A 26,391-nucleotide genomic window follows, 5' to 3' on the forward strand; every position below is an offset into this window, starting at 1 on the left:
GCACAAAATCACACAGAAAGCAAATACAAACAAAAAACATTTTACAATAATATTAAATATAATATTTGAATAATTTTATAATAATTGATAACAATTACGAATATCTAATAACATATGAATAAGAATTAATTTTTCTTATTCTCGATTATCATAATCTAAGTTAAAAGTAATGTCAAGGCTTTTAAAGCAACCTTTCATTCATTAAAATAAATTAAATAACTATTAAAATTTGTTTAAAAATTTTAATCAATTATAAATTATAATTTTTATATGTGTAAATTTTGTATTTTTTCAGCAAAATTTTGATTTGTTTAATATTGTAATAATATTAATACAGTAATAATACTGTTAAATTGTTTTTGAATAATAAGTAAATGATCTAGGATAATTTAATTTTGTTGTAGTATAAGCTGTTCGAGTTCATCGGCCGATCGCAATAAGAAAGCGGCGGATTCGCGGTAACCGGCGATTAGCTGCTTGACTGCGGCCACTTCGCTCGGATTCAGTGAATAGTGAGTACCAGTTGTCGATGGCTTACCATTTGATGAGACACTACCAGTGACTGAGTTACCGTTCACGAGATTAGTAGTACCATTGCTAGTGTCTGATATATAACATCCAAGAAAAACAAATCAATAAATTTAGACTCAAAATTGTATTTTTTCAAAATAATATTTTTTTGGGTTTTTATTATATTTRATTTTAAATGAGTGAATATTTCAAAGACTCAATACTTAGAAAGATTAAACAAATTGAACAATAAATTAGTAAATTTATATTAATACTAATCTTTTTTTAATAATAAAAAAAATCTTATTTTCTCATCACTTTGAATAACTATATGACACATATAAATGAATTTTGATTTATATTCCTTTTAATTGGACTTATTATTAGTGAAAAAAATATATAAAAAAGGATTTAAAGAAAGAAAATCAAATATGAATACAAAAAGTCAAAGAAATGAACGACTTTTGCATTTGAAGATCATTTGAGAAAAATAATGCATAAAAAAGTTGTGAACGACTGGTGAGTGACTGCATGACTGCAATAAAAATCTCTTTTTTTCTGAATATAAGACTAAATCGATTGCAGGGATGAGTTGGAGGCACAAGACTAACGGTTTGTGATACCAAACACTTTACTACTGCTGTTATACTACTGTTCCTATCAGTGCTCTATTTCTGCCACTTTTTTGTGTGTATTTTATGTTCAAAAAAATATATGTTTTATGGTAAAGGATATTATAAATAAAAGAAAATTTTAAAACTTTGTCAAACAAATTCTTTTATTTCAGTCTATATATCGATAAAATAGCAAAAATTGGAGCAAAACTTACTGTTTTCTGATGCTATGGATTGTTGTTGATATGAAAAAGACAATAAATTAGGATTAGTTGTAGAGCTTTGTTGAAACACTTGTACGGCACTGGCAGATGTCGAGGTGGCCGTACAGTGAACCGGTGCTGATGTGGTTCCGGTGCTGGTCGACGACACCTCATTCTTATCAATTACAGATTGTCAAAAATACGTGATGTTTTAATATATGGGCAAAATATATATTCATAAAATTAGTTATTATGTTAACATTAAAATTTGTAGAAATGGGTATCTTTTTAGAGTATTATTAATTTTTAACATTAAATCAAATGAAATGAAGAATTGCTGGGATTTTATGAAATAATTACAATTCGTGTTATATTAGGATAAGGAGAGAAAAAAGAAAGAAAGAAAGAAAGAGAGAGAGAGAGAGAGAGAGAGAGAGAGGAGTGAATACTAGATAACGGTGTTATAGTATAGTACAGTATAACTGAAACAGTACTGAACTGTACTGCACTGTACATACCGTACTCTATAGAATGTGAATGTGTGTTGTGTTATGTAATAAACGAAATGTTATATAAAAAAAAGAGAGACGAGAGAGGAGTGTGTAATAGGGATAGGGATGTGAAGGGAAACTGATGGGGAATGAGACAGAGGGAAGACATACTAAGCTCACAGAAATAGGTTTGAGTCCCATTCGCATCCTTTTGGCGTTTTGGCATTCATTATCACAGGCTGTCGCCAGGATTTGTTCAGCCATTGGAGATGTTAAATGGTATGACACATGAGATGACGGACCAGTCTTGGTGTTGGTGTTAGTATTGGATGATTCACTCCAAGCTCTGCCGTTATTCCCATTTTCATTGCCTGAGGCCACGGTCTGAGCCGTAGTCTTATGTCGTTTGGTTCGACGACAAGACTTGAGATAAGTTCTGATACGCTTTCGCGCCCTTTCACTGAACTCTGGGAACTGACGGCCACAGCTCTCAATGATTGCTTGAATTTTTTCCTTTGGCTGTCTTGAGATGGGAACCATTCGATCGAGATTTTCATCAACAAATAGCCTGACAAACATCTAATGGCAATCCATATGAAAAAGAAATAATGGCATCAAATCAACAAAAATTGTTCGCTAATAAAGGTTTGTATTGAATTTGTAATACATTGAAAGCTTTAAGCCTCTCGGGATCGTAACTACCAGTGCTCTGCTCTGACAACAGTCTGTCTCCAAGTTGTAGATCATTATCCTCGTCGTCGTCATCTTCTTCATCTTCATGTAGTTCTCTCTTTGTTTTATGATTCCAACGCTCTGTGAAGCCATGGCTGATATGACTAGTACTCGAGTGATGCTTATTATGAAAATCAGCACCACTTCCACTGTCGTTACCATTTATAATACTTTTACAAGTATTACTCAGTTTAGCTCTCTTGGAGCACATATTCAATGGTTGATCTGAAGAAATACAAGTCTCACGTTTGACTCGACTCATATCTAATGGAACGGCTTCTTCATCGAAGTCGGTCTCATCGACAACTTCTTCATCGTCGTCATCACCGGTGATCTCTTCACAGACAGCGTCTGAATAGAGATTTAAATTAAATGCAAAAAATTTATTCATTAGTTTCAAGACTCCAATTGCATAACATTTTGTCTTTGCGAGAGATAGGTATGGATTGTGACTGAAAGGGAATACAAGAACTCAAGAAATACAAGAAATGAAAAAAGATGTGCGAAGAAAAAGAAAAGAAAAACATTAGAAGAGAGAGAGAGAAAGAGAGAGAGAAAGAGAGAGAGAGAGAGAGAGAGAAAGAGAGAGAGAGAAAGAGAGAGAGAAAGAGAGAGAGAGAGGGAAAAAGAGAAAGAAAGAAAGAAAGAGAGAGATGATAGCACAGGGTATTAGAGTAGAGAGTAGAGTGGAGAGAGAAAGAGAGACAGGCAGTGGTGTTAGTGGTGTTGTGTATGTAGTGCTCTCAATGCTACTACCAGTGCTGTGAGATGTATATTATATTTACCGTCACTGTTTGCAGCAGTGGTCTGATCCCCATTGTGTGCACTAATGTCAGCATCAGATGCGCCGGTCTCTGTCTCCGATATCATTTCCTATTGAAAGTAAAGGCATAGACAGACACTAAATACAAATCTATACCAAACTGGAGACACAAGAGATATCAAATGGATAGCATTGACAGTTGTATAGCTATAACAGTGGTATAGAGTATACAATAGAGTTGTATTAGAGAACTGTTAGACTAGAGTACACTCCTGTGTGACACAAGAGAAATGTTTGGATCAAATACAATACAAAACTCATATATACTATGAATCGTACGAATGGATCAAATACTATACTAAACTAAAGTAGAGGCCATCACTTGCCACTCAATGCCTATGCCTTTAATAGCAGTCTCTAAGAACTCAATGTGTCTAATGGTTAGAATCCAATGTTATATCATATGTAATGATGAGCACTGGTATGAAATGCTATCAAATTGTATGAAATAGTGTAGTAGTTTGCTATGGAATGGTATGAAATGGCATTTAACTACATTATTATGGGCTTTCATTTGGGATGCAATTTGCAGACCTTTAAAAGCGACAAAAATCAATTGGTTTTGGGCTCTAAATGAATGGCATAACCAAAAAGATTATTACTTTTTGTGGTCCAAACATACACTACTATTCAGACATCACTACTTCTATCACAACAATATGTTTGCTTAAACTAATTCGTGTTTCTAGTGCTCACAGGCAGATCCCTGAGCCCGTATGCATGTGTTAGCCCCTGTAAAGCTATAGATTGGAAACTTATTAGTAAATGGCATATCAAATACAGACACACACTCTAGCATTGGTTGTCTACTTTCTGGATAGTATTGAATTCAATCAAATGCACTCAAATTTTTTATCATGAATTTTATGCATCCATTAATCAAAGCATTCATTGCGAAAGTCTAATCAATTGAGACGACAACTAATTAGTTTTAAAACAACTAATAATTTCAAATGACTTACTAAATACATGTCTTTTAATGGATGGCACAAAAGGTATATACAGTATATATGTATGTATGTGTGTATGTGTGTATGTGTGTATGTGTGTATGTGTGTATGTRTATATATATATATATATATATATATATATATATATATATATATATATATATATATGTGTGTGTGTGTGTGTRTGTGTGTGTGTGTGTGTTCTCAATGTGTGATCCAAAAGTAAATGATAATGCTTTTAGTATTTGCAAAATTGCTTTAATATAAGTTGTATATCAAAGTGTTCACAATATCACACACACACATACAGTATATATATATATATACCGCTATATACCAGTGCCTCATATACACACTACTGGATCAAATGAATTGAATGCAATCTCTATGGTAACTGAAATAGTATTTCGTTAAGTCTTTTTTGGTGAATGTGGAGCAAAGCACGAGGCGATGCACAAGCAATACAAGCAATACATACTATACATGACTACAATCTATAGACTGTCGACCAAAACTTGTTGATTCCTTTCGGTTATGTTTTTGTTTAAAACATTTCACTTTATACTTAAACATTACACTTCATATCTTCAATTTTCTCAAATAAACTATTTTTCTACTAATTATAAAATCAAATGTAAAATACATTTCATATAAAAATCAATTTTATAGCTAAAACTCGCTATTCATTAAAGTAAAGCATTAATTGAGATATTGTGTAAATGTTGTGTTAGGGTTAAAATGAGATTGTGTTTGAAGTAAATTATGGTAGTTATCAATGATATCACAATGTGTGGTATAGTATATATATATATAGAGCACTTACATCATCACCCTCTTGGCCATCAAAGCCTAGACTGGGAACTGTGGGTGCAATGAGTGAGTCTCCCATAACGTTATAAACAAAGCCCGCATTTCTCATACGCTTTATTGTTGTCGTTAACGGCAATGAATAGTCGATATCAAGCGCTGTCTTTGGCAGTCCATCGACTAAATTTGTGTTCAGTAGACTCTTCCGCATAGAAGTGCTGTTTATATTTATATATTTGCCGAACGATTATAAAAAAGATAGTAATTGTTAGTTTGATTTACAGTATTTGGTGCACAGGCTTTCACTCAACATTATAGCAAATGTAATGATAATTTCTAATGACATACCTTTTAGATGAGGAAGTTTTACTTTGGGCGGTCATACCATTAGTAGATCCATTGGTACTCTGAAGATGCATACGCTTTTGGCAGTCAGAGCAGGACATCAGGAAACGAGTCACTGCCTCTCGCGGTAGGAATGCATACATCTCTGCAACCTATCATTCAAAACATTACCACAATTTTAAACATTTATTAAAAAAAAACTCTTATAATTATTGTCCTGATGTCTACTATACAGCCAAATGCAATGACTTGATTGCATCCAATTTATAACATTATATCTCTTTCTTATGTTTTTTCTTTTCTAACTTTACTTATTATATTACAAGCAATTCCTTAAATTTTTAAACACATTTTATTAAATTTTTCTAAAGTACTGCATTGAGACCAATACAGACCTCAATTCAATTATAAGGAAACTAACGCTTCTCTATCAATAGGTATATAACAATGCTTTCATCCATTAATTTTATATTAGTCTAAACTGATTTTCTTACAAAAAATTACTTATCATAAAATTATGTGACTAATATGTTGTCTATTTTATAATAATAAGATAGCATATAATATAATTTTTAATTTACCCTTGGTATAAATACAGTCTATTATTTAAAATTTTCAATAATTAAAAGAGTTTTATGTAATAAAATTCTAATAATTTATAATAAATTCATGAATTAAATATATGAAAATATTTTGACAAAATTTATTTAATAGTTTATATATATAAATAAATATAAATATATTATATATTTAATATATACATTAATATCATATTATTAATTAGTAATTCATGATAATTTTAAATACTAAATTTATATAATAGTGTATTATTAATTTGTGTTATTACTTAAAACAAAGCAAAATTATCAGCATCTTAAAATATATACTTTAAAAATGACAATACCAATTGAATTTATTATTTTTATTATTTATAATTGAGTAAAAATTAATTTTAAATACTTCAATTAATTTTTAGGTACTCTGTTATATCATATAACATAACTTATATGTGCTACAGTAGTAAATTATATATCTGTTTATAAGTAACAGTACATATAACGTAATTATATATATATATATACAGTATATATATATATGTATGTGTGTGTGTGTGTGTGTGTGTGTGTGTGTGTGTGTGTGTGTGTGTGTATGTATGTATGTATGTATGTATGTATGTATGTATGTATGTATGTATGTATGTATGTATGTATGTATGTATGTATGTGTGTGTGTGTATGTATTTAATGACATACCGCTTTATATGTGCGTTTTTGTCCTGCGTGTCGACCTATTTTAGACAGATAGACATTGAGAATGTTATTATCAATGAAAACATCTTAAATAATGTCTATCTCTTTAAAAGATAGATATTAAACATATAGACATACCTGATCTGCCATCCATTTCCACGTGAACATTGTATATTATATCAAAAAAGTTTTCCACCACTTAATCACCAAACAAACCGCACATAAGTTATGTAATAAAGAATTAAAAATAAAATAATTTTAAAAACTTAAATTACTATACATTAAGAATATAATAATCATTGAATTTTCTGAAAGATTTTTTTACAATAAAATACATTTTTGCTGCAAAAACTAAATATCTATTAGAATTATTTATAAACTATTTTGAAATTTTTTTATTACAAATATTCTTATTAGTTATTAATATTAAACCATTAGTTATTGAAATACAAAAAAATTAATTGTTGTTACTATTAAATATTAATTTTGTTACTATTTATTAAATTGATTTTTGATAACATCATTATCTTAACTATTAGTTCTATACCGTATGTTTCTTATTTTAATTTTAACTTTAAAAATGCAAATAAAAAGTTATTAATAATAAAACATTATTTTTAATTAAATAAATCTTAAACTAATAAAATGATCATGGTAACTGATAATATTTTACATAAAACTCCCAAAATTTGGGTGATTTGGCGTCGATTATGATCATTGCCTACTCCACCCAATAAAAGGATTTATATAAAAAATATGGCAAATAATGCGATTCCCATCATTTGGTCTTCAAATACATTATTATAACAAAAATATAAATTTATAAATATAAAAAATAGTTTACTTTACCGGCTACTTTTTTATATATGGTATTCTCAGAATCGGAACCCTATATTATAAAAACAAAAAAAATAATTAGTATTTTCATATTTACATCAAAACTTGCATTAAAATTATTCATTAAAACAAAAAAAATTTACAGAAATACAAATCTTTTAAAATCTCTTTAAATATATATAACATCTATTTTTTCTATAAATACTTAAAGATAACAAATTTTATTTCAATTTTAGAAAATAACCCAAAATAGGAATTTGAATGTTAATTGTATAGAAAACACACACAATATATATAAAGAATATTCAGTAAAATTTGATTCTTTAAGCGAAATGAATTTAAATCCGAAGAAAACTTTATTTTTTGTAAAAATTCGTTGTATTTTTGTTATTAGTTGTGATTTTTCTTTTCTATTCATATTATATGTAGTGTTTTGGAGACAAGAAATAGATATACAATATATAGACTGTATATATATCTATATATATATATACAACTATAGGAATACCTACTTATAGTTAATGGAAGTGAACTGCATTTTGGAAATCTTGAACTTCTCTTTCGGTGCAAACATAAGAGTTAGAGTTAGCTATAGTTTGGCTCTACTTTTATACAGAATTATGATGTGCTCTGTATTGAGTGTAAGTGCTTTTGCTATCTTGTATGGCATGTAAGGCATGAGGGACCGCATCATCAGACGCACCGATCGATACACAGTGTGTGAGTGAGTATATATATATATATATATATATATATGTGTGTGTGTGTGTGTGTGTGTGTGTGTGACTGACTGAGAGAGTGTGTTGTTCTTCAATTGGGCTCTGCCTGAGCTCGCATTATGCCTTCCCTTTTGCAGAGGCATGAGATTAGTTGTAGTGCACTGAATGCCAGTCAATGCAATGTTCTATTCTCTCTTTATATATAYACACAGTATGTGTATATGTCATGTGTGTGTGTGTGTGTGTGTGTGTGTGTGTGTGTGTGTGTGTGTGTGTGTGTGTGTGTGTGTGTGTGTGTGTGTGTGTGTGTGCACTACAAAGTGTATGGGTTTGGGCTTCATTTCCACACAACGACAGCAACATGAAAATAGAATGGATCGGATGGGGAGAGTAATAGGAGGGGTTGAACATTGAGTTGTGTTAAATCTCTTTTCGTGCTCTCTGTCCTGCAAACTATTTGATGAGAGAGAGAGAGAGAGAGAGAGAGAGAGAGAGAGAGAGAGAGAGAGAGTTAGGAAAGGGATGGTAAACGTAATGGAATAAAATATATATAACATTTGGTGAAGTAATGCCTTCGTTGGCATCAAAGTTAGTCCTAAATAACAAATAAAGTTTTTTCAGCAAAACAACAAAAAGAGAAAAATGAGAGAATGCACAGGCATTACATGTATAGCAATAGTGCTAACAGTGAACAGAGCTCTGAGTTAGAGGTGATAGCGATATAACAGAGAAAGTACTTTCATATTAATGATATATATATATATATATATAACAGTATATAACAACACCAGAAAAAATTCAGAGACAGACCATATAATGCATACATAAAAGTGGATATAAAGTTATGATTTAGAGTATATGTTACTCAATATGAAAGTTATTATATGAAAACATAGTAAATATAATGCGCTTCTCAGGCATAGTTTGTGTGTGTGTTTGAGTTTTTGTTTTTAAGCCCACATCACATCACAAGGTATTTCACTAATACTGTAAGTGAACGACATATACTATTCCCACAAGTGCTCCAACACTATAGCACTGTTAGCAGAAAATATATTCAGTTCTGATATATCTCGTAATATTCAATATACAGATTCCAGAGTGAGTCTACACTACCACTACTACTACTACTACTACTACTACTACTACTACGACTACTACCAGCCCCTCTCACTATACAACCTTTATCAGCTAACTTACGCATCGCATCGTCCATGCATTACAAAAACAGCACACACAGCAACACACACACACACACACACACACACACAGCATACACATACACTACTTAATAACAGTGCATATAATGTGCAGAATTTAATGTGGATAAGTGCGGGCCAAATGATGAGCTGATGAGCCCAGAGCTCGCAAATGAGAGTACATGTGCGCACTCATACCATTCATTACTCGGGTATACATCATTCAAAATGATATTCAAATGTGAACAGTCATATCATTTAATACATACAACTCATATAGCATTACATTAGAAAAGAAAAATAATTACTTAATTTATAATATACTGTAAACTAAATTGTTATTAGAATTTATATTACAAAATAACTTGATATCCAATTAACACAATTGTTATTTTAATTTACACACAAATACTTTTTAATTTATCATAAGATTTCAAGAATAAGCGTTTAATTCATTTTGCTGACAAATATTTTGATAATTTTGATGATATATAAAACAAATGTATATTAAAAATAAATTAAATATATGAATCATTATTTATAATTTCCAAAAATTTTATTAGTGATTGAATATCAATTTATTTAATAGAAAGGTAAAGTATGTTGTTATGGTAGAGAAAGGTATAGTTAGATATATACCAGTATATATTTGATATATACAGTATATATATATATATATATTTGATAAAAGCATAATATAAAAGCTCGGTTTTAGATGAAATGCTGAGTGAGTGGTTGACTGCCTGTTCTCCTGAGGAACTAATTTAATATTCAATAGAGAGTCGCATAAACAGGACAGACATAGACTTAGAGCACAGTCAGGTTTTTAGGCAATACTACTTTCATTTTCAATATAGTCAATGGCTTACATAATATAATAACATATAAAGTTAGACATTAAACCTAAATACAACAAACTAAATATACGATAAGTGTGTATATGATATGTCCTGTTTAGCAAAATTATTGTTTACTGAGTGTAAGAGCACAGGTGCTGTTATTGGTATCGGTGCTTATTATATGTTTCATACTATTTAAGTCCTAACACAACCTAATATCAAACTCACAATACTTGCATTAGAGTGAAGTACAGTCAACTGTTATAGTGATAACAGAAAAATTATTTTTTATAATTTCAGATAATTAAAAGTTCCGCTGATTTCTCAATACTTATAATGTTGTATTAGATTTACAAAAATAAGTGACAAAAATATAAAATTTTGTTGAAATTTATTCCTAATTCATATATGGGATGTATTGATATAACATTTTAACATAAAGTATACACTTTACAAATATTGCATTTTATAGTGTATACAGAATACACGCACAYAAACATAATAACGTATACAACACACAATAATTTTGAGTTGATTTGATTGTATAATCAAATCAATTTGAATATTTTTAAAAAAGTATTTATCAGAAAAAACTAGTTTTTTATAGTATTGTCCTCAATATATACTGTAAATTTATATATAAATATATGCCATGTTTTTCTAAATATCAAGCAATAGATGTGTGTAAAATTAGATTTAGATTTTTATAAATATTATCATTGAATGCAATTCAACTTCAATACAAATATAGTTTTCAACAAAAATAGTTAATATGTGTGCGGTTTTTCATGGATACATCTTTCGTATACATTAAACTGCATAATATTATATTTAATATATTGTGTATATATTTTGTATATTACTGGATAGTATACAATCCAATGTATACATACAATATATATACTGTATATACATTGATATTAGTATTAGACGATAAGGTCTACCAAATTGTATTGCCGGTGCTTTATGTCTGTTCGTTTACATAGCTCTTAATAATAATAATACTGAGCTCCTAACACATCAAACCTACTTCACAGACATTAATATCATTTATACAATGGGTTCACTCAATATGTTATAACACTGGAGACCAACCAAACTGAGTGCCGCAACCATTCAATGAACAGCAAAAAGAGTTTGAGAGAGAAAACAAAAACTTCAATGAAATTGAGCCCAAAATTAAAGTCATATAAAAATATGTGGTATGAAAGAGACTTTCAGTTCAAATTTAATATACTTCTGACATATTTTCCTTATTATTATTACAGTATTATTATTATTTGTATTTTGACTAGTATTTCAAAAAATTCCATTTTTATAATCTAATTATAAATGTAAATGAGTGTCAATTAAAATTTAACTACAAAATTGAATAATTTTATTTGAAAATATATAATTAAGAAACATATTATAAAAAAAGTTTCTCACTAATGGTAAAGGTTTGACACAAACTTAATAATATTGAGTTTACGTTTGAATACAATTCTATAATATTGAGACACATTTGGAGTACATATGAGTTCAATATATATATATTTTTGATATTTTTTGCTCCACTCGTGTAATATTTTGCTTTTTTTGCCGCAAGTGTTGATTTAGTGTTGATTTTGTCGTTTTCTTTCCTCTCGATTGGCTGTCCTCTCATTGGTTATAAATTATAAGAGCCAGAGATGGACTGCACCTATACCTCAAACATTTCTTGTATTGCAAACACATATTATATATAGTATACTGCATTTATGATTGTATTTTGTATGATAGAGAAAAATATATATAAATTGAATGCAATGAAACCTTATGATACCTCACGACTCGATTCCCTCTCATATATTGTTATCATTACATGTATTTTGAAGCAAATATTCATTGCGTGTTTAATACACACCAACTCTAATGGCAATGGAGTACAATTGGGCGTTGGTTTTGGTCACTCCACTGGATCTCTATTTATATATATATGTATGGATCTGTGTGTATGTGTTTGTACTCAAAGGTAGCACAGGTTTTATAACTAACTTATCATTTATTAGTAACAAAAACTATTTTACACCCAAATTGTTATCATTATATTTATTTCAATAAATAAGTTTTTATTGTAAAAGTCCTCTTTTTTGTTCATTTCAGAGCAAAATTGTGATAACTTTTATTAGTGATAAATTGGAAGCTGATATGTCAGTCCTTAACCAACGAGAAACGAGTGCACTGGTACTACAGTACTGTACACTAACAAAGATGCTATAGTTATATCTCCGCTAACACACACACACACACACAACCTGCTAGTACTGTCAGTTCGCCCATAAAGAGTATCAGCAGAGAGAAAGAGAGCTATGGTTGATGTGATGCCCGAATGAAGTAAAAATCGATATCATTTGAGAATACAGTACACAAACAACTACCCACTCCTCGCTACCAACATATCGACTCTAATACCAACACTACTCAGGACCTAAGTTTCAGGCAATAAACAGACAGATAGTATAAATTGTATGAACAGAATTGAACAGAGAGATCGCATGAGAGAGAGAGAGAGAAAGAGAGAGAGAGAGAGAATGTAAGTGAAGGATAAAACGGAACCCAATGACAGAATTGTGTAGAAAGAGAGCAGAAATGTTAGTATATATATATATTTATATATTAGGCAATAGTGTTATTGAGTATATTGTGTGTGTATTTGAGTATTTTGATCTCTACTACTTTGGTCTTAACTGTAGATGTAGTAAAAGTCGACTAAAAACGAGTAAAATATAGTAAAAGCATTGGTTTTGTCTCTTTGGAAACCTGAAGGCACACTAAAGGACCGATTTCTCTATGTCTTCACTTTGATAATCAAAACATGTGAATAACTATTGCACTGAAACACCATTACATTAAACACAYATATATATAGAGCACAGAGTTATAGCCTTTTGATTAGAGTGAATGTGTGCACCAAATAAACCAACTTTTATATACTCGTCTCTCAAACTAATAGTATGTGTGCTCTTAGAGTAAACCCTAATATAGAAAGTACTAAAATCATCGGTAGGCTTGAGCTGTAAAAGTAAACTAAAAGCACACAATAATTGTGAGACACTTTTCGGGTCTAACTATAGCTGTGTTGTCAGTATTCAACCCTGTTTTGTGAATCGGAAAATTAAAATGAAATACATTATCTTGAGGTCCAATTGATAATCAAAATTCAACACAAAATGACAAACGTGTAAAACACTCAACTATTTTTCATAATTAACTAAAACGTGTGTTATTACAGCCCACTAATGATATAACTTTAGTATTAAAATATATTTTTAGCAAATATTTTTAGATATTTCTAACAGTAAATTATTATCAAATAACAAAAATACAAATTTTAATAAATTTTTAAACTGTTTGTGTTAGCCATAAATGAGACTAAATTAGATAAATAGTAAATTAAGAATATATTGTTGAAAATCAATTGTTATTAGAAAAGGGTTTGATGTAAACCAGAAATTGGATGTGAAATTAGTGTATAAATAGTGATACAAATAATTTAAGAGAGTTTTGTTGAGTCCAAAAGCCTCGACATAATGACTAAAACTATGAACCCATTGAAAAACAAATGAGACATTTATTTAGACAAATCTTTTATTCAGGAGAACTAAACAACGTTAGGATGTCGTGCATAATGTGTGTAATGCCGGACAATGAATATATTGACTATACCTACCCAATCATATAAGGTATATATGTTTCAACTAACACTTTAATCTCTAACGTTGAAATTTGGTCAGAACTTGAGTTATCAATGCCTGGCTCTGGTAGTTATCATAAGAATAAATGAGTGTTTAGTTGGTAACAGTCCTGTAGTAATGCAAGCCTTCAAATAACAAACCGACTATTTTTCTGTACTAATCCTTAAGCTTATGATTATAAAAACCAATGAAAGAGTCAACTGTTAGCAAAATTTAGCCGTAAATAGTAGTCGATTGCAACTAAAAACTTAATTCATCACAATTTTCTAATAAACTGTATCAATATATTTTACTTATTATATATATATATATATATAATGACAAAGAGTTGATTTGCCATTTGATTGAATGCTAGTGTTGTGTTACACCACTATTACCATTACTAACAAACAGATAAAATATAAAACAAACTCAATCTGAAAACCGAGTAATTTATTTTACTTTTCACTTATTTCTCTCTCTCTCTCTCTCTCTCTCTCTCTCTCTCTCTCTCTCTCTCTCTCTCTCTCTCTCTCTCTCTCTCTCTCTCTCTCTCTCTCTCTCTCTCTCTCCCTATTCACTTATTCCAGAGTCGACACTATTTTTAAGCACCGATTTTCACTTTTGTGGGTTTTGCTGATAACAAATAGATTTGATATCACTTTATTTCTTTAAATATTTTCAATTTTTATTAACACATCATTAAACTCCAATCATATATCTGTCCCAAACTTTAAACATAAATTTATATACACTTTGAAATCAATTTTTTATATTTTTGCCTCTCTATTCACAAAATTTATATCACATATAGTATATACAGCATTAAACTTATAAGCAAATTAAACTTATTTATAAAAAATATAATATATTTTTATATCTTTTGACAAACTCTTGATTTAAAACTAGACTCAAATTTATCCGCAAAATGGTCTCTAAGTTGAAGTCCAACCCCTGAAATCATACTTTTCTGTCAAAGAAAAGCATAGTTTAAAATCAAATGAAACAACTAATCATTGATATAAAAAAGCTTTCAGTTATTTTGTGGACAACATATAAATGCAAGATATGATAGGCACACAATTGTATCAATATATATATATCGACAACAATCGTACAGTTGTGTCATTTGAGTTATATATGATTTAAAGCTCAGATAAAAACTACTGTTTATGTGACCAACATTTCACAAATACATTATAAATATACCAGTCCTCATATTATTGTATATAAATATTATTAAACGAATATAAATTACATTAAAGCTTTAAAATATCAAAGATTTGTTTACAAATAATTATTTATTTTTTAACTAATCTAAAATAAAAGTTAATACATTGTAATCACATTTATTATTATTATATATAATTTATATATCCTGAAAAAAAATMATCATATATATATATATATATATATATATATATATATATGATATATACATATATACTGTTATTGAAAGTATGTGTGTTTGCAGCACAGGTGTACTGCTTCGATATGTACTGTAGTGTATATAATATATAAACTGTATTATAATATAAAAACTAATGATATAAAATATTGCACATTCACTGAGACATTGCATTGACTCCATTAAACAGATGGATAGATAGAGAGCATAGAAAGTGAAAGTCAGTCCAAATGTATTGAATCGATGGAGTGTACAGTATATGCAGTGCCAGTAAATTATCAAATTGCTTGTCAACTGTTGCACTGTGTGTTAGACCCATAAAAAAGGTCACATTAACATTGTTTTTAATGTCCCTCTAATTTGTGTGGTTTTGTTATCATTTATTATAATTAACTTTTTTTTAATGATATTTGTTTGTAAATCTTTACATTCAATTATAAAGTACTACAGTATAGTTATACTCTATCTTTCATTCATTAAACAAAATAAACAGTAAACAGACAACAGACCCATAGCTAGCCTTCACATGTCATTCATAAGAGTGCAACCAATGATAAAACATATTTTATATAAAAACATATTGTATTTTATCCCATCAATTGTATGCCTGAGTAAGTACTGTATCAAACGCAACAACATATACAGTATATATATACCGGTATATACTAAAAAATAATAAATAATTGTATCAAATATAAGTTTGAATTTTGCAAAATGAGATTTTATTTCATTCATAACATTTCATTTCAAATGAATGAATTTAATACCTGTGCTGATAATTATTTGGATAAATCTATAACCCATACAAAACCAAAAAACGGTGTATTTTATTATTTGAATTTTGACATAAATATGGTTTCAAAAATAATATTTTAAAGTAAATATATTGAACTCAATTGCTGTCAAATGAGTCAAATCTTAGATTTTATGCAAAACTTTTTTTCAGCGCTTATTGTTTGCATAGTTTTGTGCTCATAATTCTTGCATAGAAAGAGTGTGAGTGACTGTATGTGGAAACGGGTGTAACTGTAGGCAGGGGTGGCTATAATTTAGTGAAATAGCATTTTACTGCTCTCTCTCTCTCTTTCTCTCTCTCTCTCTCTCTCTCTCTCTCTCTCTCTCTCTCTTTCTCTCTCTCTCTCTCTCTTCAATACTCGTGAATCTCATTCTTAGTCGAGATGATGGCAGAGGGATGTTATGGGGAAAGTATAGCACAACACATACTAAGCAAGTGCTCGAAATGACTGTTCGATATCAGTTGGAAATGGAGGCAATCACTGGCAACGGTGGAACCCGCAGTCAGATTGTATTATCGATCCACACATTCCAATATAGTACTGCAATACAAAAGAAGCTCAGCTTATACTACAACCTAATGGTGTCCCGTTTACATACAAATGCTAACGCTTGAAGCCAACAGTCACTGCACACTACATGCCTTTCCTAAGCATACAATACAAGTGCACCAAATATATACTATATATATATATATATATATATATATATATATATATATATATATATATACAGCTTTCCATACATTCTCTCTCTCTCTCTTTTCTGTTGACTGGATGTGAATTTTCAGACAAAACTCACATTTTGCCTAAAACTCAATGCAATAGAGAATTGAGTTGAGTTAAGCTCACTTGCAATTGAGAGCACATAACTGCTATTATTGTACTAACAGAGAGAGAGAGAGAGAGAGAGAGAGAGAGAGAGAGAGAGAGAGAGAGAGAGAGAGAGAGAGAAAGAAAGAAAGAAAGAAAGAGAACTGGGAGAAGAGATTAGAGTACACATTGAACGAGTGAGTGAGAGAGAGAGAGAGAGAGAGAGAGAGAGAGAGAGAGAGAGAGAGCGTGAGCCTGAGCTGCGAGCTATATATTAAGCCATAAAATTGCACTCTATTTCTCTATTCCTCTATTTTTGTATTTCGATGCAAACTTTAGTACTGCAGTCATATAAAAATAGGTGGAAAAGGTTTTGCCGTAGAATTACTGTATATATTGTATAGTATTGCACATCATTTTAGTAGAGTTTTGGGTAATTTTACAAACATATCAAATACATTAACATATACTGTATGAGATTCAACTATATATATACTCTTTAATACCAATTATTACGGTATACAACCCAAACATATTTGTCCACTTTAGTGCTGTGACCTAAATGATGACCCCATACCCCCATAAACTTTGTTGATAACTATAAACTAATTCAAAAAACTCAAGTATTGATAATAGCAATCAAATAAATATGAATTAATGTGAGTATATGTGATATCTCCTGAAATGATACTTTCATGTCAGACACGTAATGGTAAAGAAAAGTTTCTTTTAAAGTGAGAGCTTATGAATGATTGTTCACATCAATAGTGTTCACAATTACATTGCCTTACAGTTCAGTCAACAAATGTATTGCCAGCTCTGCCTATCACTCATTGGCATACAATCTAATAAACGTAACGCACAGCACCTTCACCACAGAGACAGACCTACACAGTGCACACACACACACACACCAGGCTTTTGCCAATTCATTTATTTCACTACACAAGTCATACCATTAATATTAAAGTACGACTACCCATACCATACCTCTCTGTTCACAAAAAAGCTGTGTCTGTATATTCTGTGATAACATTAATAAACTTTTATATATTAAACCATTGTGTATATATATATAGTATATATAAAATATAATAGAAAAAATTATGAGCGAAAAAACTAGTGGCAAAACAAATGAGTAATAAATAAATGAATACATACTTGTGCTGACTTAGAACAGGGAACGTATAGCACCTGTTCGACAGTGCTCTTGGCTTGAAGTGCTGCCAGATTTGGTGGTCCCAATCGGAAACCCTTAGCTTTAACCCAAAATCTGAACTTAGAGTTCTCCACATTCTGTCCCTCTTCTCCTTTCAAAATCTTCAATATTCTGTTGTATTTCTTTTTAGTCACTGTTTTAGTTTTAGCTGAATCTCCGTATGTTTTGAGAGCCCACACCTGATATGAATCATACATCGATTTGTGAGTTGATTTCAGACCATTAACTGTGATCTTGTCTGTCGAGGTGTTAGCTTCTGCTTGAATCCCATCTTTGGTGCCATTCTTGGTGTAGGACTGGAGACTAAGTTCAAAGTCGTGATCAGCCGAGGATGACATGAGTGTGTTTATGGCTTCCTGTGCAACTGCTGCGGCCACACGTGTGGCCGAATGTCTTCTACTGTCCATCTAATTTACTTTACCGACTATTATAATAAATATTTCAATAATTTTAGACACGGGTTGTATAGTTTGCAGTGCGAGTGAAACCGTCAGATGTGTGTTAATGTGAGTTACAGAATAAGCTGTTATTTCAATCTCCTCTGTCTGTGGGCTATCCTAAACACATACGCGGGTTAGATCCCTCTCCCGTATGCGCGGCGCACACTATATTGTGGGCAAACACTAGGATTCTGGCATTAGTCGCACAAGTGGTCGTACGTATTGTACTGTACTATACTATACCAGAACCTACTACACAACCATTATATTCCGTGGGAGGGAACTTCCCATTCCAACTATTCCGGTATTTGAGAAGTTTGCTCATTATTTACATCACTCATACCTTTCATTTTTATTATGAAATATAGCTTTTATACATAAATTTAATTATTAAATTAAACAAGTTTTCATATTATGATATAATTACCAATATAATTGATGTTAATTAAGAAACATAAAATTAATAATTTAAAAAAATAATAATTTTTATATTTTCATCCATAATAACGTTGTATAGCATATGGATAATGATTGTGATAATAAAAGAGAAACCGAAACATTTTTGAGAAAATCTTTAATATTTTTTTAGATTTTAAGAAACAAAACCATTCAAAATAGTTATAGATTTGCCTCTATTTTGACAATAATTATTATTTCATATATTTTCTTTATGTTTCCGTTGGGAAAGGGAACTATACATCAGTGGGAATTTAAATTGATGTTTGAAACCAATAGTTGTCTAAATAGGCCTTTCCTTCACTCATACTGTATTGCACTGTTGGATGTCAAGTGTGCTAACACTAGTGATGACATCAATTGTTTCTTTTGGCCAACTGTTTAATCATYAGGTTTTCCATCAGTTTTATGCATTTTTTTCAAATAAATTATTTCAATTTTATTACATAAATATATATAAAATGTATGGAAAATAAATAAAATTTTTGGATGTTTTTAACTAAATATTAAATATATTTACAAAAATAATAATAAATACATTAATTTATCGCTTATTTTGTATGTCATAACAAATACTGAAAATATATTAATTTTAATAACAGTTTGAGCTATAAATCAAATAAAATCAGAGTTCAGTCTTTGATTTTGAAAGTCTTGGACCTCTTTTAGTAACTTTTTGAATGCGTTTCGCACTCTTCTTGTTGTTGTTGTCACCATTTGTCCTCTCAATTGGTATATCACTGTTGAGTCTACTTTTAGCTTTGTTTGACTTCTTGTACGGATTCACGTAAGAGTCATCTTTAGGCTCGAGTGACAATTCTTGAGCCAATAGATCAAACATCTTAAGTGTGTTTTTGTCGCACAAATCACTGGCGATGGCAAATGAGATGCACCACCGATAGAGCACTTGATATTCGTGATGAGTGGTCAGCACCCGATGACTGATGTCTGGCAACCGAAGCACTATATCACCAAAGAAGGCACAGTTCTCGATGATCTGTGACAATGATTCCAATTGATGGCCATCTGTAGGCAAATCCAATCCCAAGACATACGACGAGTTCTCAATAGTTTGTTTGGCATTTTGTTGGACTTCAAACAGTTTACTAAAGATATTGTCAACCATTGTATACTTTTGCTCGTATCTGCCAAACGAGTTCAATGTCTTAATGGCCGCCAACTGTTGCGATCGTTTCTGTTTCAAAAGTATACGAAACTCTTCTTTAGAGCCAATAATATGTTTGTCTGACTCTTGTTGGCCATAGCTTTGATCAACTACTTGATCCCCGGCGTGACTGGCAATCACCAAATGGATAGCATTTAAAAGCAAAATCAGTACTTTTGATGATTGCATGTCTTGACATTCAATGCAATCACTCAATGTTTTACACAATCATCGACAATGCAATCTGTGGTTAAAGTGATGATCACATCCAATGTTACACTAATTCAAATCAATCCTATGTTTGCCAAACATTGACTGCAATGCTATGCTTTCACACTAACACTCATAGATGGCATTCAATACATTATTTATTAAACAATAACTAGAAATATAATTTAGTTTAAATAATAAATATTACAATAAATTAAATATACAGTAATATAAATAATGAGATCATTGCATAATATCGGTTGAATTACCAAATATTATAATATATTAAGTTTATTGAGAGTATTGTATTTAAGATTATCACTATTTATTATAATAAATATAATAGTCATATAACKGTAAGTTAACCGTAATGTTTCTAACTATATCCTAATTAGATACCGGTATTTACTGGTTTAGTACTATTTACTTATTTATATAATATTACCGGTTATTACGGTAATAATTATAGATTTTAAGAATTCAATAAAACAATTATTCATCAGAACTTGAAATAATTAATGGCTTTCCTTTAGGATTCTCGAAGCGATCGGGACTATTGATTCGCCACAAGAAGTAGACGCCAATCAATAAGATAATCGTAAACAGAATCAAAGTGAAGAATCCCATCCATAGCGGTAATGACATCCACACCTGACAGTCACTACTCGCGGTAAATACATATTTGACTTTATTATTAGACATTTTGTTCAATGGATTGTCAAAAGGCTGTAATTGAAAGTTCTTGAACTTTAAGATAAGTTGTGTAAAAGCTATTAAAAATAAAATATAAATTAATGTTAATATTGTAATATTAAACTAAATAAATAGTATTAAAAATACCATATTTACTGCTTTCATCGTTAACAAGACTTGAAATTTTCAACTGAGAACAACTGTAAGAAAACATGTCTTCAGCGGTGATTTCGTTGACTCTGAGCTCATATTTGATCTCTTCTTTAGACGGAAGGGTAACAAATGCCAATCCATTGCTTATTCTCCAAAATCCACTAAAAATATTAATTAATAATTAATAAATTGAATAAACACTTATCCTAACAATCAATTACTTTCTGATATTTCTCTTAATAACAAATTTAAAATGAACTTTAGTTTCGGATGAACTATATGTTAGATCTAAAATTGCTGGTTCTTTGGTGTCATTTGATTGCCAACACTTTGATTCACCTAATGTTGGCTTAACTTCAAGTGAATTAAACGATGTACTCGATATCGGATAATTTGGATCAATTGAGTTGACAACAATTTTTAAAGACTTCATATAAAAGTAGAGACAGTTATCAATAGACACCAATCGATCATCATCTTTGGTAGCTCTTCGAAATCGATGGTGAATTATATTTAGACGATTATCTTCATTATCATAAAAATCTTCATCTCCATATCGACCAGAAATCAAATAAATTGTATTTTCCGATACATTTGGTCTGATTTGATGCCATAAATGACTAATCAATTGTTCGTTTTCGTACAAAGTATTGTGCGGTAAATTAATCATTACTTTATTGCCATCGTTTATATTGAGATTATCGATGTCTTGTACTGTAAATTCATTTAATGAATCGATTGGATTCAAGACATCCGTAAGAAATATCTAAAAATTTATGTTAATTATAAAAATGTATAAATTATAACAAATTATTACCGATTGTTGAGATTTATCATTAATTATTTCAGTCCATGTCTTGAAATGATTGGGAAGAGAAAAGTGTTCAATACTTATATTGTTCTGAATGAAGGCCACAACTGATGGCCATTGATTGAGATAATCATCTTTAAAGACATTTGAATCAATTTGAGCGACTGATGACTTGGATGGCCATTGAGATGACGGCAATGTTTGTCTGCGTTTTAATTGTTATCAATTGTTTTAATATATTAAATAACTTAAGATTTCAAAGACAATACTGACTGATGAGTGGTCCAAATCAAGACTGGAACCGATGTAAGTCGTGATGACTGCACACGAGTTGAGATTGCAATCAATATGAGGACATAATGGACGAGAGATACAGTTGTCTTGAAATTCATGACTACATTGTTGTCATTAAAATACAACTTATTATGTAATCAATGATAAATGTGATGACAATTCATGTAAATCACTATCAAATCAATCAATCATTTAATCAACCGATCGATGCATTTGTGGCGCAAACGCAGTCAATGTGTACTTCAATCAAAACATTGCATCAGTTGTCACACATTGACAGCACAACTGTATATATACTGTATATTATATAACATTAATAATACTCTAAACTATAAATACTATAAACACTGTAAACATGTGCTTAAATACCATCAAAAGGTAACTTATTATTGAAACCAATTAAATGAAACCAATTTTGATGACAATATTCATAATATATGTTATCTTCAGATTACAATATCTTCACAAACAAAAGTGGTTACCATTTGGATCAGTTATATATCAAACATCTCTTTCGTGTCACAGATTGTCAAACAAATATAACAATTGTCAACAAAATTATTGTCAATCAAGAGATTTAAGTAACAATACATACGATTGGCTGAAAAGTCGAGGAATTTTAAAGACATGTTTTCCCGAAAAGTATTTTTATAATTAAATATTTGATTTGAATGAACCAATTGTTTAGTATTTTTAATATTATATCAGAGATGATATCAATCGATTAATATCAACAAAACATACCATTTATGCCGGTTTTGACGCCACGTATGACAGTCTTCATGTGGGAAATCTGTTAGTTATTATAGCTTTACTTCATCTGCAACGATGTGGTCATCGCATTGTTGTTGTCATCGGCGATGCAACGGCCAGAATCGGTGATCCAAGCGGTAAAACTGAAGAGAGACCTATGATTGACAAKGATTTGATTGGCAGATATGCGTCGAGTATTGAAAAAAGTATTGAAAGGATTTTCGATAACCACAAGAAATACTTCTGGAAGAAAATGGGACGAAATGACAAACTTGAAGATTATATGTATGTTGAATGATAAACTAATATTCAATTAATTATATCAAAGATGTTTTATATTTGATTTGATTTTTAAAAATGTTGTTAATCTGTAAAGTATATGTCGGAACAGCCAATGGTATAATGATATCAATGTAATTGATTTTATGAGTAATTTTGGCCGACATTTACGTATCTCAACAATGATGGGTAAAACTATTAGAGACCGGTTGGACACTACGGGTCTCTGTTTTTCCGAGTTTTCCTATCAAGCATTTCAATCATACGATTGGCTTTATTTGCTTCAAAAATATGGGACAGACATCCAGGTTTATATTTTACTAATATTATTAACCTATAAGTTAAAAATTTACCGGTATTTAAAAAAATAAATTGTAAGAAAAGTTAGGAGGAGTCGATCAAACAGTTAATATACACAATGGACACGACCTGATTAAGAGATTAACGCAAAGACAAGCGTTTGGTTTGTTTGTACCCATACTGACCAATGAAGACGGAAAAAAGTTTGGTAAAAGTGAGGGAAAAGCCATTTACTTAAATGAAAACAGAACTTCTGCTTTTGCCTTATATCAGGTTATATTGATTTAGTTTATCAATGTCTTTGAAAATATTATTTATTAAATTATTTTATTTCCGTATAATTTGAACAGTTTTTTCAACGACTTACTGACCAACAGGTTCTCAAATATTTTAAGATATTTTCATTTCGATCGGACTCTGAAGTCGAGCAGATGTTTCAAAAACAATTGCGATCACCAAAGCCGTGGTATTTACAGGAAAAGTTGGCCGAAGATGTGATATTACTAGTTCACGGAGGTATTGGTCAAATCATGTATTAATATACAGTATAACTAAAACTATTTATATTATGTAACAAAACGACAACAGAGGTCGGACTGTCATCTGCTAAGAGAACCACTGAATCATTATTTAAAAGAGATATTAATTTGTTGGCCCAACTCAGTCAGTCCGAAATAAATGATGTGTTTGAAGGGACACCGGTATTACAATTAATCTTTAATCCGGATCAGATGACTGTCCTTGAATTAGCAATGAAATCACAGTGCTTTGTAAATGAATGTATGTATTAAAATCTAACTTTATATTAATATTTTTTAACACTTGATTTAAATATTCAATTGTAAATTGCAAATGAATTTATGAAACATTTAACTGAATGTCATATACTCTAATAATTTATATATTATAATATATCAATGATATGATACAATCCAATTAAACCAACCACTCCATCAAAATAACATTAAGTTATGAAATAAATATCTTTATAGTGGATGCGCTTCGTATGATAAAAAGTGGTGGTCTATACATTAATTATTCAAAAGTTTGTTCACCACAACAAATAGTTACACAAAACGATATATTGGCTAATAGTATAACACTGGTCAGTGTTGGTATGTATTGTCCAAAACTTAATTCAAAAAATTATTTATTTATTTATTTTAAAAACGAGTAAAATTGAAGAATATTTTATTATTGATTAGAAAATTTATTTATATAATGACTACTCTATTATTTAGGTAAACGAAAACATCATATTGTGAAATGGTATTGACATATAATTGCAATTTAATGTTTTTCATAACAGTTTCTATCATTTAATATTTATAATAAACATATATTTGTTAAATATGATAATATTGAATATTTATAAGATTGTACAGTATTTAAGCTAAAATAAAATAATAAGTAATTACAATAATTACTACTAAATAATTATTAGCATAATACAGATATTATAACTAAAATAATTTTATTTGCATAATAATGTTTTAACAATATTATACATGTTTTGACTGTTTTCTATAAAATATTAATCGCGTTATGAATAAAGCCATCAAATAAAATGAGACATTAGAGAGAAATGATCCAAAATTAGAGAAATGACTTTTAAAACAATTACTTTAATAGAAAAGATAATATTTTACGACCAAAAGTCTATAGCGGGTTGTAATGTGTTTGTATGCTATTGTTTGTTATTTATATAGGTTTACTGGCATTCGTGATAATAAAAGCTAAATGTATTTTATTATAAGATAGCATTATTGCAATAATAGCCAAAATTCATAGATAGATATAGTTTATATAATTATATGTTTTACTTTATATCAACGCTTAAACATTCAATTGTTATGACATACGTATGATTTGATGTTATAATATGTGTATTCATTGATACGTTTGGTACCTCAGCGGCTGTCTCTTGTTGTGTCGTTAATTGCAGACATAATCACACGAAACACCAACTGACTGGTGCACTGATGCTCCCGGAGTTACTTCAATACCATCACAATCTCTCTCTCTCTCAATATTGTTAAAGTCAATGCTTTTTAATGTTGACTCTCATTGAGTAAAAGGCAAATCCAATGGGAAATCACATAAAAATACTTTTTAGTGGAGAGAACAACACTATTGTTAGTAAAGTATGAACTCATTTATGTCTTAGAGTTAGCTTTATATGTTTGGCCAACTGTTAACCTAACGGTGCATCAAATAGTAATGTTATGTTGTTTAGGGCACTGTTTGCTAAACTATAAATTAGAGTTAGCATTAGATTCAAATTAATTGTCAAATGATATGTGATTTGACACTATTGTTATTATTACTATTGTCTAATAAATAGTATAGTTTGGCAAAAATAACAATAACTATTTTAATACATTTAATCTAATTTGTATTGAAATTATTGCAATTTGTACACTAGTTTATTCAATAAATACAATTTTACTACTATTACTATCGATAATATACTACTGTATGTTATTTGAATTTATATACTTGAATCTTGAATTGTTAATGTGATTGACTGATCTAACTTACAAACAGAGTTTATTAGACATCAAAACATCAAATATCTAATTCATGTGA

At 29.9% G+C, this 26,391-nt stretch overlaps 4 protein-coding genes across 4 annotated transcripts in view; 1 reads left to right on the forward strand and 3 right to left on the reverse strand.

Annotated features, from left to right (window-relative positions):
* Positions 1–388: 388 nt before the first annotated feature.
* Positions 389–18,781, reverse strand: LOC128952554 (nucleolar protein 4-like). The gene is made up of 11 exons (XM_054297963.1): positions 18,191–18,781; positions 7,575–7,614; positions 6,864–6,923; positions 6,729–6,763; positions 5,479–5,627; positions 5,147–5,348; positions 3,336–3,423; positions 2,486–2,901; positions 1,999–2,397; positions 1,340–1,502; positions 389–604 (listed from the first exon to the last, which is right to left on the reverse strand). The coding sequence occupies exons 1-11, from the start codon at positions 18,653–18,655 to the stop codon at positions 390–392; spliced, it is 2,232 nt and encodes a 743-aa protein (XP_054153938.1). The 5' UTR covers positions 18,656–18,781; the 3' UTR covers position 389.
* Positions 18,782–19,664: 883 nt separating this feature from the next.
* LOC128952567 (coiled-coil domain-containing protein 134-like) lies at positions 19,665–20,648 on the reverse strand. The gene has a single exon (XM_054297978.1). It carries the CDS (start codon positions 20,496–20,498, stop codon positions 19,770–19,772), a length of 729 nt encoding a protein of 242 aa, XP_054153953.1. The 5' UTR covers positions 20,499–20,648; the 3' UTR covers positions 19,665–19,769.
* A 363-nt stretch (positions 20,649–21,011) lies between these two features.
* On the reverse strand, positions 21,012–22,738 carry LOC128966437 (uncharacterized). Its single transcript, XM_054313288.1, has 5 exons — positions 22,450–22,738; positions 22,183–22,381; positions 21,587–22,131; positions 21,360–21,526; positions 21,012–21,289 (listed from the first exon to the last, which is right to left on the reverse strand). Exons 1-5 carry the CDS (start codon positions 22,566–22,568, stop codon positions 21,012–21,014), a joined length of 1,308 nt encoding a protein of 435 aa, XP_054169263.1. The 5' UTR covers positions 22,569–22,738.
* A 6-nt stretch (positions 22,739–22,744) lies between these two features.
* LOC128966439 (tyrosine--tRNA ligase, mitochondrial-like) overlaps positions 22,745–26,391 on the forward strand; it is a 30,952-nt gene continuing 27,305 nt past the window's right edge. The window contains exons 1-8 of the mRNA XM_054313289.1: positions 22,745–22,848; positions 22,921–23,112; positions 23,179–23,508; positions 23,615–23,810; positions 23,887–24,075; positions 24,153–24,318; positions 24,391–24,582; positions 24,795–24,917. Of these exons, the coding sequence (XP_054169264.1) occupies positions 22,826–22,848; positions 22,921–23,112; positions 23,179–23,508; positions 23,615–23,810; positions 23,887–24,075; positions 24,153–24,318; positions 24,391–24,582; positions 24,795–24,917 (1,411 nt within the window). The 5' untranslated portion in view covers positions 22,745–22,825. The remainder of the gene's footprint in view (positions 22,849–22,920; positions 23,113–23,178; positions 23,509–23,614; positions 23,811–23,886; positions 24,076–24,152; positions 24,319–24,390; positions 24,583–24,794; positions 24,918–26,391) is intronic.

The sequence above is a fragment of the Oppia nitens genome, unplaced genomic scaffold (genome assembly GCF_028296485.1).
Source record: "Oppia nitens isolate AA-2021 unplaced genomic scaffold, nextdenovo-longstitch-racon4-pilon3 scaffold1_pilon_pilon_pilon, whole genome shotgun sequence".
Lineage (NCBI taxonomy): Eukaryota > Metazoa > Arthropoda > Arachnida > Sarcoptiformes > Oppiidae > Oppia > Oppia nitens.

Coding starts and splice junctions, on each gene's coding strand:
- LOC128952567 (XM_054297978.1), bottom strand. CDS start 20,498: ATGCAATCATCAAAAGTACTGATTTTGCTTTTAAATGCTATCCATTTG.
- LOC128966437 (XM_054313288.1), bottom strand. CDS start 22,568: ATGAATTTCAAGACAACTGTATCTCTCGTCCATTATGTCCTCATATTG. Junction 22,382..22,449: donor TTGATTTGGACCACTCATCA/GTCAGTATTGTC, acceptor ATTAAAACGCAG/ACAAACATTGCCGTCATCTC. Junction 21,290..21,359: donor CGATGAAAGCAGTAAATATG/GTATTTTTAATA, acceptor TATTTTTAATAG/CTTTTACACAACTTATCTTA.
- LOC128952554 (XM_054297963.1), bottom strand. CDS start 18,655: ATGGACAGTAGAAGACATTCGGCCACACGTGTGGCCGCAGCAGTTGCA. Junction 6,764..6,863: donor GGAAATGGATGGCAGATCAG/GTATGTCTATAT, acceptor TGTCTAAAATAG/GTCGACACGCAGGACAAAAA. Junction 3,424..5,146: donor ATGGCCAAGAGGGTGATGAT/GTAAGTGCTCTA, acceptor TACTTTCAATAG/GAAATGATATCGGAGACAGA.